This window comes from Pelophylax lessonae (genome assembly GCF_965119305.1).
Source record: "Pelophylax lessonae genome assembly, chromosome: 4".
Classification (NCBI taxonomy): Eukaryota; Metazoa; Chordata; class Amphibia; order Anura; family Ranidae; genus Pelophylax; species Pelophylax lessonae.
In genome coordinates, this window is record NC_138771.1 from 607,309,913 (window position 1) to 607,325,672 (window position 15,760).

Here is a 15,760-nt window from a genome sequence, read left to right on the forward strand (position 1 = left end):
TTTTGGCACTTTACATTATTGTAAATTACTATAGCACAACCCTGCATTGTTTACATGGGTTCTAAAAGAACATTAAAAGTAAACGTAGCACAGTAAGATGGGATGTAACCGCATACCTTCATGTATTGTCACACAGATGATCTTAGCATTCAAACATTGCATAATATTCTCAGGGGAATTTATAAAAACTGGAGCTGCCAGAATCTGAAGCAGTTGTGGAAAGCAACCAATCAACTTTTATCTTTCATTTTTAAACTTTAATTATCCCTGCTGTTGCATTCATTAGGCAGTACTGCCCACTGAAATCTACCCATTCAATGTCTCTTCAATGCTTGTCAAATGCCTGCCTCTGAAGAGTGATTCAAATGCATATCGCTCTTCAGAGAGCAATGCCAGTGTAAACTAACCCTAACTGAACAAGCTTGTAGGCAGGTGCAGTCTATTTTCTACACTGCAGGTGGAATTAATCAGCAGCGGCAATGCAGATGGAAGAAGAAGTCGAGAGGAACTCAGTTCCTCTATGATCTCCTTGGTCACAGAGAGGCAGCTATCTGATTGGTTGCTAACACCCCATGTGACTTTGGTGGCCATCTTTGGTCGGCCATTTGGAGTCTATTTAGGACCCTGTCTCCCGGATTTTGCATGCATTTTTCCCACTGGCAGTGTAGAGACGGGACACCTGTCTGTTAGGGACAGTGCTTATTATCAGGGAAAGGTTCCAGAGGAGTAGGGAAAGTGCAGGGACAGAAACAGGTGAGACAGAACTACTACCTCCTTAATCATGCTCAGCTTGCAGGCACAGGCTTCCAGCTCTTAGGTCTCCAAAAACCTCTAATCTTCAAATAATGTTTAAAAGAAGCTGGCTCTCCAGTGAATTACCTATAGTCAAATGCTCTTAATTTAAAATTGTGTAATACAGTCATGCAAAAATCCAACGCGTTTCAACCGCCAGTCCTTAGCCATGAGTAAGGCCTGACAACCTAAAACATGCTGTTTTTTTGCTTGACTATATTAAACTATTTTCAATAAAGAGCATTTTACTATAGACAATTCACTGGAGTGCCAGCTTCTTCTATACATTACTTAAAGTTGAAGGACATGCCATCCTTCTTGGAAGCCTTCCTATTTAGGTATGAACCAGCCAGGCTGCATTCTGTTCCTCGTGACAGATGCTGAGTCTTCAAAATGCTCTCTTATCTCTGTTACAACTTGTGAGTGTTCCCAGTCGAGTTGCCTTGATGCCAGGTGTGTTGTGTATTGCTGGACTTCTGTTAGGCACACCTGTAGGTTCAAGTGGTGTAATAGAGTTTACAACCACTTTAATGGACATGCCAATGCTCTTTCCCGCTATCCAGTAGAACATTCAGGGGTGGATTCCAGCCAAGAGGACGCAGAAGTATCCCTGTCTTGTGTCCTCCGGCAGCCTTCTCATGTTCTCCCAAAGGGCAGGCAACAGCACCCCAGGCAGAACCCGCCAAGATTCACACCTGGGAGGAGTGGACTCTGATACAACAAAACAATCCCCATCTCATGGAGGTGCCACGCTTCCTGTCGTGATGGCGCAAGCCGTCCTCCCGAGAATGTCAGAGACTGTCCTATACAGTGAGGGTGATCCTGAGACAGTGGGACCAGCTCGAGATGTAGGGCAATGTGCTTCTTTAGACCAGCCAAGCTGCATTCTGCTCCTCGTGACAGATGCTGTCGGCGCCTCTGAGTCTTCGGTCACACTGAATCCGACTATGAAATCATGCAACTTCACTTGAAGCCACGTGATTTCAAAGTTGCATGTCAGTGCGAGTTAAGGTGACTTGTAAAAAATCTGTATGACTTCATGCACAGATATCTATGCAAGTCACACTTGCAAAAAGTAGTGCAAGAACTACTTTCAAAATCTGAGTTGCAACCCTCTGACTACTTTTATTGCAAATCAAATCCCATGACAAGTCACACCGGTGTGGCCGGGGACTGAGTCTTCAAACTGCTGTCTCATCGCTGTTACAACTTGTGAATGCTTCCGATCGGGTTGATTTCTCTTAAGGTCTGTTGTGTATTGTTGGATTTGTGTTACAATATATTCCTGTTACTGCATTTTGACTCCGTGGGTTTTCTGTCCACCGCACCACCCTGCACCTTCCCACAAGCTGAAGAAAGAAGCTGATTGGTTGCCATGAACAGCTATTCCAGATTCTGGTTGCTCTTCTTTTAATAAATTCGCCTCATTATATTTTAATAAAAAAATCACATATGGTACTTTTTAATACTTCATTTGTTATGACAAAACATTGCATTCCATATACACATACATAGCACTACACTATGGGTATGCAGCATCCATTAACAAACCACAAAAATATTATCACTGCATTTGTTTCTAAAATGTATTTAAAACCATGCAAGCCTCTCTTTCCTATTGGTTCTTGTTTACAGTTGTATATGTCAGTGAAGGTTGTAATTTATCTAAACCAGGGGTCTCCAAACTATGGCCCTCCAGTTGTTCAGGAACTACAATTCCCATCATGCCTAGTCATATCTGTAAACCTAAGAATTTTTCAACGCCTCATGGGACATGTAGTTCAGCAACAGCTGGAGGGCCATAGTTTGGAGATCCCTGATCTAGACCATTGTAGTTAGTCACATTCAGCTAGTCTTGTTGTGAAGACATCTCAATTGTTCGTTTCTGAGTGTCAGGAACATACCTGACCATTTATAGCCACATGTGTAACTCCGTCACCTGAATCCAATCACCATAGAATGTTCCAAAGCAGATGTTGACACATCCCATGGCCATATGATTATAGTGACAAACTCTGGTTTAAAAAAAATTCTTTATTCCAAAAAATCCCTTCTATTGCTCTCAGCCTGCTCCAAATCTCCTAATTCCTTTTCTTTACTGCTGTGATCTGACTTTCTGTTAGAAGGTTCTCCATGGTCCCACTGCATGTAGGAATTTAGCCACCCTCCCTTGCTTGCTCCCAGGATGGGCTATGGGCTACGGACTATGGGATGTGTAGTGTGTGTAGAGAAGTGCCCATGACTGCAACTAACGTGCACTGCTCATTCCAAGCAAATGAAAGCGTTAAAGTGTGGGAAAAAGGAGAGATTCAGGAGCTCACGGCGGAGGTTACAAGCAAGCAGGAAAACACAATAAGGAACACTTTCATAAAAAATAGATTACAGAATCATTAAAGTGATTTTACACGACCACCTTGTAAAACAACACATTCAGTTTAAAATAGAAATGAATGGCAAAATATTTGTGTATAGGTAAAAAAAAAAGTAGATACCATTCCCCCCCCCCCTTTTTTAAGTGATCACATTCCCTCTGTTCTCAGATGCATAAGAGCTGGGGGAGGAAAAGCAGCAGCACACTGAGCTTTCCGGACAAGACTGATCATTGGAGAGGAGCAGGCTGAGTTCCCAACAAGCTAAAGAACTGACCACACCGTGTTGTCCTGATTAGTGTGGTTAGTTTTTGATAGGAAAGCAGAGGGACTGGCAGGAACACCAGGGATTTCACATAAAGGAAGCAATACAAAGAGAACAGGATACTTTCTCATACAAATTACATGATACAGCAGGCACATATCAGGAATATAAAATGTTGGGGTAACAAATACTTTAAGTAATGAATGTGTATGGATTATTTTTGAAGAATAAAGATATTGTTTAGTATCATTTATAGGTGACCCATGTGAATATAAATGCTGGGTATCTTCCTGACAGTCATAAGAGCTAAAGACGCTACTTGGATGAATAGAGAAAGATCTTCATCAATAAAGAACAAGCCCGGTTGAATGTGACTTCTACATGTTTTCACATACAATTGCATGTTTTTATGTTGTTTATATAGGTATAGTACCTCCATCTACCATGGCATTGTACAAAAGTGTATAGCAAAATATATGGAAGTACAACAAAATACAAAAATTAAAGCTCTTCAGTCTTGATAGGTAAGGGGCAGAAACAAGAGTCAACGTACCTGGTCAGTTATATACACAAGATGACAGTGGGGTTGACTTACTAAAACTGGAGAGTACAAAATGTAGTGCAGCTGTGCATGGTAGCCAATCAGCTTCTAACCTCTAAAATGCTTGTTTAATTGAAGTAGAACTATAGGCAAAACTTTTTTTTTTTTATTTTGAATAGAGTAAATGAGGGTTATAACCCCTGTCAGATTTTTTTTTCAACAACTGTGTCCCATTGTGGAGATTTAACTTCACTTCCTGTCCCATAGCCAAACAGGAAGTGAGCAGAAATGCCTGCAAATTAGGGGAATTACTTAAGGACCCCCAGGTCACCAGAGCTAGTTTCCCTATTGGAAGACTTCCCCTCTATTACTTTTCTTCTCACTTTCAATGATATTGGTAAACAGGACAAATAGAGAGTGTGAATCTCCCTAATGGGGATACAGAGAGCGATAAAAACTGACAGGAGTAAGGCCCCTTTCACACATGCTGTCCGTTTTTCATCCATCCGTTGACGGATGAAAAACGGACATCAATGTATCTCTATGTAAAAACGGATGACAATGGATGATCATCAGTTAACATCCGTTTTCATCCGCTTCTGTCAATGTCCGTTTTTTTGAACGGATGAATGCCCTATTTTTCATCAGTCAAAAAAACGGATCGGACGAAAAACAGAGGACAACGGATTAAAAACAGATGACAACGGATGAAAAACGGATGACAACGGATGAAAAACAGATAACAACTGACGAAAAACGGATGAAAAACGAATAACAACTGACGAAAAACGGATGAAAAACGAATGAAAAATGGATGAAAAACAGATACATTTTGACGTGACTGAACTGATGAACTGAACGGACCGTATGTGTGAAAGGGGCCTAATTCTACTTTAGGCTTTGCCAAAAAATAAAATGGAAGCTGATTGGCTTCTATGCACAGCTGCACTATATTTTGCACTCTCCATTTTTAGTAAATTAACCAGTGTGTTGTGCTGGATCAGTCACCAAAAGAGAATGTGTAAGGCCAAATTATCTGAAGAGATAGTTTTTAAGGATGTATTTGCAGGATTGGAAAGTTCCAAATGGTAAAAGGAAGATAAACTCAGAGAAAGGGAGAAGGGAAGTGTTGAGGGTGAGAGTGTTTAACAGTTAGAAGATTACAGTTACCTGCATTTAGGTGAAATACCCTAAAAACTACGGAGAGAAATGTTTGAAAGATTCTGATTAGAAAGGGCAGGTTTAGGAGCTAAACTTTACAGACTGACTGAATTCTGTAAGCCAAAACTCGATAACTAAACTGGTTGATGTGGGCCCCCCTCCCCTTTAATATTTTGTTTTATTAATCTTTACTGCTGTGAGTGTAAAATGAATTCAGGTGTAGTAGTAATATAAAAGACCCATGCCTATAGAAATATTTCTAGTAAAGGTCAGCACACCACAGCTCACTGTCATACACACAACTCTCTAAAGAGAAGACATCAGTACACAGGGCAGAGCAGACATCAGAACACAGGGAAGAGAAGACATCAGTACACAGGACAGACCAGACATCAGAACACAGGGAAGAGAAGACATCAGTACACAGGACAGACCAGACATCAGAACACAGGGAAGAGAAGACATCAGTACACAGGACAGACCAGACATCAGTACACAGGGCAGAGCAGACATCAGTACACAGGGCAGAGCAGACATCAGTACACAGGGCAGAGCAGACATCAGAACACAGGGCAGAGCAGACATCAGTACACAGGACAGACCAGACATCAGTACACAGGGCAGAGCAGACATCAGTACACAGGGCAGAGCAGACATCAGTACACAGGGCAGAGCAGACATCAGAACACAGGGCAGAGCAGACATCAGTACACAGGACAGACCAGACATCAGTACACAGGACAGACCAGACATCAGTACACAGGGCAGAGAAGACATCAGTACACAGGACAGACCAGACATCAGAACACAGGGAAGAGCAGACATCAGTACACAGGGCAGAGCAGACATCAGAACACAGGGAAGAGCAGACATCAGTATACAGGACAGACCAGACATCAGTACACAGGGCAGAGAAGACATCAGTACACAGGGCAGATCAGACATCAGTACACAGGGCAGATCAGACATCAGTACACAGGGCAGAGCAGACATCAGTACACAGGGCAGAGCAGACATCAGTTCACAGGGCAGAGCAGACATCAGTACACAGGGCAGAGCAGACATCAGTACACAGGGCAGACCAGACATCAGTACACAGGGCAGACCAGACATCAGTACACAGGGCAGATCAGACATCAGTTCACAGGGCAGAGCAGACATCAGTACACAGGGCAGATCAGACATCAGTACACAGGGCAGATCAGACATCAGTACACAGGGCAGAGCAGACATCAGTTCACAGGGCAGAGCAGACATCAGTACACAGGGCAGATCAGACATCAGTTCACAGGGCAGATCAGACATCAGTTCACAGGGCAGATTAGACATCAGTACACAGGGCAGAGCAGACATCAGTACACAGGGCAGAGCAGACATCAGTACACAGGGCAGCCACGATGAGCTGCTTAACGACACACACTTATGCTCAGAACGGACCCACCAATGCTCTGTGGAGGGATAACATTTAACCCACCATATTTTACACTTACCCAGAATTCTGTAACTACAATATCTGTAATGCTGCCGAGAACCGTCACAAAATCAAAGACATTCCAAGCGTCGCGAAAATAATTCTAGAACAGACCACAATAAAGCCATTAACATTTAAGATTTTAACATTTCCTGTGTTTGTCTAAGGACTATCCTAGAAATTCAATAAAAATTCACAATTCAAATTTGCTATATGTACATTCACAGTTCAGTGGGCTCTAACTGTCAGTATAATCCTTACTGAATTCAGAAACATTTATTGTAATAAAGAATACACCATGGGGATTTCCTTATCAATGTTTTCACACAACATTCACTTAGGACTCACACATATTCCAATTGAATTGCATTGGAAAAATGAATCCTGGGTGAAAGTTGTATGAGTGTTGTGTAAAGACATTTATAAATAGTCCTTACAAGTGCAACTGGTTTGTTTGCGGGTTGCAGGTTTACTAGAAATGTTTTTCATTAGCCCAGAATAAAAAATAAAATATTTCATAAAATTTGTAAACAAATTTGCTTTTGGCAATAGTAGTGAGCAATGGGAAACTCAATAGGGTTACAGATGATGGCAAATTTTTTGTGTACCCTCCTTTGACATGGTCTGCTATGGCAGTGTCATACTGCATTCGGATTAATACGCCCATCTGGAAAAACAGTATAAGCAGTACGCATTCACCTCTGAGGCTATAAATATTATGTAGAAATTCAGATTTAAAGTTCACAACAAGGCCACTGAACTCTTAGCTCTTTTCCTACATAATACTGCACATAATATTTAAAGCTACAGAGAGGAATGCAGATTTTAAACAGCTACTACTGTTTTTCCAGAGAATGTATATACTTTATTGTGCATGGAAACAGGTTCACTTTGAAATGGTTGTAAACCCTTCCTTCATTAACTCCTACTGTGACAGGAGTGACTTTGGCTGGGGGGCTTGTGGAACCCAGATTACTTTAGAGAGGTCAGGAAACTTCTTGTCCAGCTTCCCCAGCCCCTCTTATGTGTAAGTCACCCTGTGTCTATTAGGGGCACAGGGTGACTAAGAACCCCAGTCGGGTCTGCACTAATCAGACTCACTGTACAACCACACCGGACTCAGCATTTCGTGTTACCCCGGTTATCCTGGGTTCTATATGTGTGGTTTGTGTTGAAAGAGTGAGGGGCTCTTTCACTTGGGACAATAATATTTCTGGACAATATTGTCACAGACTTAGGAGGCTTTTGGGAGAGGACTGCAGGCTAGACTCCTGGCCACTGTCTGTGTGGAGCAATCCTTATTGGTAATCTCATCAACTCAAGCCACCTGTCTTTCACACAACAACCTATTATCTACTGTGGGGATGTGTTTACACTTTAATCATGCCTATTTTTCTTTGGGAGCTCAATGCCGGTAGGTCTAACCTAGAATGAGATCCCTGATTGTTCAGATGGTTAATTGTGTCATCTATTGTTTGCTGCTAGCATTCTGTGCATTCCACCTAGGCTGATTTAAGTGCTCAGTTAATTGGCATGGTAATGATATCATGGTCAGCCCTACCTCCTTATCTAACCATTGTGTGATGTTTTGGGTAAATATTTGACTGGTCACTGACATACTTCTTAAGTGTATAAAAGTCTGTAAGTTGGTTCAATAAACAGTTCATTCTGGTTCCCTCCAAAACTTGGTACTGTCAAGTTCTTGGGGTAACTATAGCCAGATTCACGGATCTCGTGTTCCACAGCTTAGGAAGCAAGATTCTTGGTGAAGATACCCAGTCGGGTGTCCGGATTCCGTCACACCTACAAAGACCGTTGTCCCAGCATGCTTTCTGAGGACACCTGTTGTGCAGCGATACCTTGAGCATCACTGGTCTCCCGCATTCTTGTACCCTGGTCTGTGACAATATGCAAGTTCCTAAGACAGTTTATTCTGATACTTTGCTGTGAGCACCTGGTCTCCAGCATTTACCTTGTACAGTACTTCAGTTTTCTCGTTTATAATAAGCACCATTTCTCTCCAGCTGTTGCCAAAATCAGTGCTTGACACACAGTTTGCTCAAACACTCCTTTGTCAACATGCATAGGCAACATGGCTGGATTTATAGGGAACTCTATGAGAAGGAGGATTGTTGGTTTTTGTTACTGACCTTTTACTCTAGATAGTAGAAGTGTGCAGATTAGTTCTGACTTCCATCTTCCTCATAAGCATGTTTGTTTGAGGTCAGTGTTTTAACAAGTAAAAAACTGAAGACAGCAAGACAACTTGCAATTTCACAAGAGGTCAGCTATTGTAGCCTTACACTTTTTTCAGGTTTTACAGCATTTTAGATGTGCAATGGTGATCTCTATCTCAACCAAGCAGTGTTTCCTTATCTATAAGCTCAAACTATTTTGCATACAGTATACATAGCTACATATACTGTAAAGTGATGAGGCTGTGAATTAGTTTAGTATTATTCCCATAATGTTTTCTCACCTGTACTGTTCCCCCAACCTATCCTTGTTGCACTGCCTTAGTAACACTCAAATAGCATGGTTTCATACAAACCATGATACTTCTACAGTATTTGTTACTGTTAAGGCCTAGTAGAAGGTCTAGGACCCCTACCCCCCCCTTTTTTTTTGTTTTAATAGAATACAGTTTATTAATACAGTACCAATGAGCCTAAGAGCTGGTTCACACTACTTCAACTTGTCAGGCAACTTGGTCGCCTGACAAGTAGCACTCCGACTTAGAAAAAGGTTCCTGCACTATTTTTGGGCGAAGTCGGAGCGACTTGCATTGACTTCTATTATGAGAAGTCGTTTGCAAGCCGCGATTAAGTCGTGCTGCACGGGCGACTTCAAAGTCGCCCAAAGTCGGGGCGACTTTGAGTCGGAGTAGTGTGAACCGGATCTTAAACATAATAGTTCTTGCCAGGATAAAAACAAGGCTTAAAACACATTTACAAAGCCCACCAAAACTATTGTAATTGACAAAGAAAATAAACAAGGGCAGTGCCTGCTTGTCGTGTCTTTTCCTTCCCTACTGCAGTACACAGGCTGCTGCACACTGACGGGTGCACTAACTACACAAAATAGGATAATTGATAGCAAAACTTACCAAAGCCCCAAAAGCCATGATTTTCAGTATACACTCCAAAGAGAAGAGGGAGGTGAAGACAATGTTGAATGTTTTTAGCACTTGTTCATACGTATTAGAATACCCATGAAACTAAAGGAAAGACAGGAAATAGTCAATATGTGCCCTACCTTTAAATAGGTTTAATAGTCACCTACTTATGTAAAATCTCTAAGAATAGCCATCTATATGAAATCAATAAAACAATCTCATTGGTGCAGGACAGACCAGTAATTAAAAAAAAATGTAAATGTTCGCCATACCAGCGAGATGTTTGCCATTTATGTGACTTTGCTGCTCTACGTTGGGTGTGATTTTATCCTAGAATGAAAACTGTATCTTTTATTGTATCTTTTTATCTATTCATAGCATATATTGTTCAAATTTCAGATTAACCACTTGCCAACCTGCCACAATACTATATATACTGCGGGAGGATGGCTCTATGGCACGAAATGACGTACCTGTACGTCATTTCGTGCAATAGCCAGCGGGAGCCACAGGGGGAGCCAATCAGCGGGTCAACCGCAATCGCTCCCCAGAGAGGAAAAACAGCGGTCTGCCTATGTAAACAAGATAGACTGCGGTTCTGTCAGGGATAAACACAGTGATCCTTTGTTCCTGCTAAGCAGGAACAGGGATCTCGGTGTTCATCTAGTCAGTCCTTCCCCCCACACAGTTAGACAGCATCCCCTAGGGACACACTTAACCCTTTGATCACTCCTAGTGTTAAAATTTAGTAATAATCCTGTGAGCTACTATGGTTTGAGGGTTAATAAGTACTGCAGCTTGCAATAATCACTCTACATTCGGTCAATGTAGATGGCTAAAAACATTAATTTAAAGTGCTGCGCAGAAAATGGTGCATCTGATTAGAGACAAACAATAATTGATACATTCTTAAAAATAACTCATTCAGATCCCCCCGAGGAAGTCACGAGACCCTGTGTCGTCACGCGTAGGGGAGGGGACAGGCTAGTGTCGGTGATCGCAACATTTCACAGCATGTGGAACGCTGACTTCAACCAACTCTGCATTGGGGATACGCTCGGCCATCCGTCAACCGATTACTCTGTATTTTTTTCACCTGGATAGACTGGTGCGCTCTAGCACCAGTCACATGTGAGTGCCACATTTATTTTTAATAAAGTTCATTTTTTTATCTACGTTACTCGCACTATGGATTTGTGTTTGCTCCTTATGTGAGAGAGCTGCTGGTGCTGCAGATCTTAGATTGGGAGCCTGGATTGTGAAAAGCAGGGATCATCTACCATTACCCTGTGGGGGTTAACAAGCTGTATTAGACCAAGCTTAATTGCGAGGTCACACTCAGTGAGGTGAGAACCCACCCATTAGGGGGGGTTACAAGAGTGGGGGCGACACGTCTGACAAGCCGTTACACTTTCTCAATTAATGGATTGTTTCAATAGCACTGGTGATTGGGATCACTTATCAGCTTTCATCATTTTCTCACAAAATATATATTATTTATTTTTATTGTCTATTGTTTGTCACATACATTAGTTTATCACTTAAATACTATGACAGACCATGCATGTTTTTTTAAATATTTCAATGAATTAGTTATTTTTAAGAATATATCAATTATTGTTTGTCTCCAATCAGATGCACCATTTTTTGTGCAGCACTTTAAATGAATGTTTATCACTCCTAGTGGTAACCCCTTCCCTGCCAGTGTCAATAGTACAGTAACAGTGCCTATTTTTAGCATGATTACTGTAATAATGTCACTGGTTCCAAAAAAAGTGTCAGTTAGGTGTCCAATTTGTCTGCTGCACAGTCCCGCTAAAAATCGTTGATCGCCGTTATTACTAGTAAAAAATAAATACTGTAAATAAAAATGCCATAAAAATATCCTGTTGTTTGTAGACGCAATAACTTTTGCGCAAACCAATCAATATACACTTATTGGGATTTTTTGTTACCAAAAATATGTAGTACAACACATATTTGCCTAAATTCAAGAAAAAATTAGGTTTTTAAATTTTGTTGTTGGATATTTTTTATAGCAGAGTGTAAAAAATATCATTTTTGTTTTTTTCAAAATTGTCAGTCTGTTTTTGTTTCTTGCGCAAAAAAAGGAAAAAAAACTGCAAATACCACCAAAAGTAAGCTCTATTTGTGGGAAAAAAGGACATCAGTTTTAGTCGCACGACCATGCAATTGTCAGTTAAAGTAACGTAGTGCCGTATCACAAAAAATGGACTGCACATTAAGGGGGTAAAACCTTCCGGTCCAGAAGTGGTTAATGCTGTTTTGCTGTCTGTAGCTTTGCTACTGCTATGCATGGTTCCTTGTGTACTTATCCTTTCCAGCCTTGGCTGCAAAAAATAAGGTTCATATCTGGCCTGCATGGTGATAGAGAATAATGGGCACCCCTGGAGCAAGTGATGAGCTTGGTCTATGTTCTTCATGGCCTCAATAATGACTTAGCTTGTTTTAATAGTGCAATTGATAGGATGATGAGTATTGTAAGATGTATTTTCTTTAAAGTTTTCAGTTTTAAACTTTTAACAAGGGCATTTTCATTTCCTTTTGAAAAGCAGTAGTGAAACCAGTGCAAATGCATCTGAAGTGTATGCACAGCTTATCATGCATTTAAGATGGCTTCCCATCCACAGCAATTTTCAAAACAAAAAAATGGCATGGCAAGTGCTTAAACCACACATGATTTTCATGAAACCAACTAAAAGAAAATGTGTTCTCCAGTTAGATTGTATAATTATTACATAAAGTGTGTTTGAGGGACTTCAAAAATATATTTCAAGTGGGATTGAGAAACATCCATGTATACACTCCTACATATAGGCCTGAAACGAGACAGTTGGTATAATTCTCACATTGGATCAGTAGTCATAAAGTATGCATACAGGATTGCTGAGGACCCTGGGTTCAGTCCCACCATTCAGCTGTTTAACCACTCCCTTCCCAAGCCTATTCTGACACTTCGCTCCTCTAAAATCTATTTTTCTCTTCCGTTCATTGACAGACACAGCTCCATATTCTTCACCATAGGGATATGCTGCCCTCTACAGCAGTAGGACTAGGCAGACAACACAAAAGCTTGGCTACACCCTGTCGGCTGTCTTCAGCTAGCATATTCCCCTTCTCTGCTTAGAGGTGCTCCATTTTTTGCTTGCCTAGTTCAGGAGTAGGACCTAGTCTCCCTGCCAGGCCGTAGGTCCTGGCATTTTTATTGTTATTGTTTTTTGCTGTTTGTTTTTGGATCCCGTTTTTTTCCTGTGGAGATTTTCTAGCAAATGCCGGGCTGAGCGATGGGCTGGGCTATTGCAGTTTTATTGGTCCCCTCAGCCCGGACAGCGAGCACGTGCAGACTGTAGCTCCACGCTTGGTCGGCCGCAACATAGCCCCACTCGGCCTGAGTCACAGCGTTCCTTCTGGCCGACAGCTCCCCCATTCAGTGGCGAGGAGGTTTCTGTCTTGGGAGTGTTATCCACACGCTTCGCTGGATCGGTAAGTAAGGGCCCCCTCCTCTCCTTCCCTGGATACTGTGAGGGGCATGGGTACTCCCTGGGGTGGTTGGTGTCCCAGGGACTTAGGAAAAAGGTTAAAAGCCTCTTCAAGAGGTTTCTAGCAGGTTTGATCTGGCAATCAAGGAGCAGGACAAGGCCCTTTTGGCATTAAGGTTTTCCCCATCCATGTCTTATGTAGGGGGGGGAGCGTCTTCGCTGGTTCCGGGGCCGTGGCCTTGCCGGGTCAGGGACCAGGGGGTCCCATGTGGTGGTTGTATCCGGTTCTTGTCCTTTAAAAAGGTTCCTTCCTTCCAATGTGCACCTGCCCCCGGATCGGCTGCAAGCTCTGTTGTGGGCAGGGCAAAGCTTGTTGTCCAAGGGTGTGGTTGTTCCTGTTCTGGTGTTGGAACGTTTTTCGGGGGGTTATATTTATACCCTTTTTACGGTTCCCAGGAAGGAGGGCAAGTTCGTCCAATTCTGGACCTCAGTGGCGTCCCTGCATCAAGGGGTTTCCTTGGCTTCTTAGAAGTCAGGATGCCTATCTTCACATTTCTATTTGCACCTGGCATCAGCGTTCCCTTGCTTGCTGTGAGTAAGGAGCACTATCAGCTTGTGGCATTACCCTTTGGTCTGGCCTCTGCTCCTTGTTTCTTCACGAATGTGTTGGCCCCGGTCTTAGCGTTGCAGCGTTAGTGGGGAATTGCTGTGCTGGGGTACCTGGATGACCTCCTCTTGCAAGCGGAGTCTGCATCAGCTCTGACGGCAGGTGTGGAAATTACTCCCCAGAAGTTGCAGGAGATCGGGTGATTTCTGTATTTTCAGAAGACTGCCCTGGTTCCGAGATTGGATTATCTGGGACTGACTCTGGATTCAGCTCTGGCAAGAGTGTTCCTTTCTCTGAAGCAGTTGCAGAAGTTGCGTTCTGCCATTTAACTGTTGCTAGCGCACAAGTGGCTGTCAGGCATGTATGTGAGTGTTTTGCCTGATGATGTCCACCTTCGTGGCGGTTTCATTTGCACAGTTCTACATGAGCCTCCTTCAAAAGGAGATGCTGGTCAATGGGACAAGTATCCCAAGTCACTGGACTATTTGATTGGTCTGTGTCAGGAGATGAGTTCTCTGGTCTGATGGCTGTGCTCCCTGACCTCGATACAGGGCAAGTCCTTTCTCCCCTTGTACTGGACATTGGTCACGACAGATGCCAGTCTGTCCAGGTGGGGAGGGGTCCTGGGGCTGCCCCAGACATGTGTGAACCGGCCCAATTGAAAGCCGGTCCAATTCACATGTTATGTGAATCAAATGCAGTTAAAAAAAACATCCAATTCGTATATTCAGTATCTCACAAAAGTGAGTACACCCCTCACATTTTTGTAAATATTTTATTATATCTTTTCATGTGCTAACACTGAAGAATTTACACTTTGCTACAATGTAAAGTAGTGAGTGTTCAGCTTGTATAACAGTGTAAATTTGCTGTGCCCTCAAAATAACTCAACACACAGCTGTTAATGTCTAAACCACTGGCAACAAAAGTGAATACACCCCTAAGTGAAAATGTTCAAATTTGGCCCAATTAGCCATTTTCCCTCCCCGGTGTCATGTGACTAGTTAAAAGGTCTTAGGTGTGAATGGGGAGCAGGTGTGTTAAATTTGGTGTTATCGCCCTCACTCTCTCATACTGGTCACTGGAAGTTCAGCATGGCACCTCATGGCAAAGAACTCTCTGAGGATCTGAAAAAAAGAATCGTTGCTCTACATAAAGATGGCCTAGGCTATAAGAAGATTGCCAAGACCCAGAAACTGAGCTGCAGCACAGTGGCCAAGACCATACACCGGTTTAGCAGGACAGGTTCCACTCAGAACAGGCCTCACCCAGGTCAACCAAAGAAGTTGAGTGCACGTGCTCAGCGTCATATCCAGAGGTTGTCTTTGGGAAATAGACATATGAGTGCTGCCAGCATTGCTGCAGAGGTTGAAGGGGTGGGGGGGTCAGCCTGTCAGTGCTCAGACCATACACCGCACACAGCATCAAATTGGTCTGCATGGCTGTCGTCCCAGAAGGAAGCCTCTTCTAAAGATGCTGCACAAGAAAGCCCGCAAACAGTTTGCTGAAGACAAGCAGACTAAGGACATGGGTTACTGGAACCATGTTCTGTGGTCTGATGAGACCAAGATAAACTTATTTGGTTCAGATGGTGTCGTGCGTGGCGGCAACCAGGGGAGGAATACAAAGACAAGTGTGTCCTGCATACAGTCAAGCATAGTGGAGTGTCATGGTCTGGGACTGCATGAGTGCTGCCATCACTGGGGAGCTACATTTCATTGACGGAAAAATGAATGCCAACATGTACTGTGACATACTGAAGCAGAGCATGATCCCCTCCCTTCAGAGACTGGGCAGCAGGGCAGTATTCCAACATAATAACAACCCCAAACACACCTCCGAGATGACCACTGCCTTGCTAAAGAAGCTGAAGGTAAAGGTGATGGACTGGCCAAGCATGTCTTCAGACCTAAACCCTATTGAGCATCTGTGGGGCATC

The 15,760-nt window shown here is 42.7% G+C and overlaps 1 protein-coding gene across 9 annotated transcripts in view; it reads right to left on the reverse strand.

Annotated features, from left to right (window-relative positions):
• Positions 1-15,760, reverse strand: part of CACNA1A (calcium voltage-gated channel subunit alpha1 A) — a 496,856-nt gene that overhangs the window by 126,716 nt on the left and 354,380 nt on the right. For all 9 annotated transcript variants that reach the window (XM_082255807.1, XM_082255800.1, XM_082255805.1 and 6 more), the window contains exons 30-31: positions 9,706-9,816; positions 6,619-6,702 (exon numbers count right to left, since the gene is read on the reverse strand). In XM_082255807.1, coding sequence (XP_082111933.1) covers positions 6,619-6,702; positions 9,706-9,816 — 195 coding nt within the window. The remainder of the gene's footprint in view (positions 1-6,618; positions 6,703-9,705; positions 9,817-15,760) is intronic.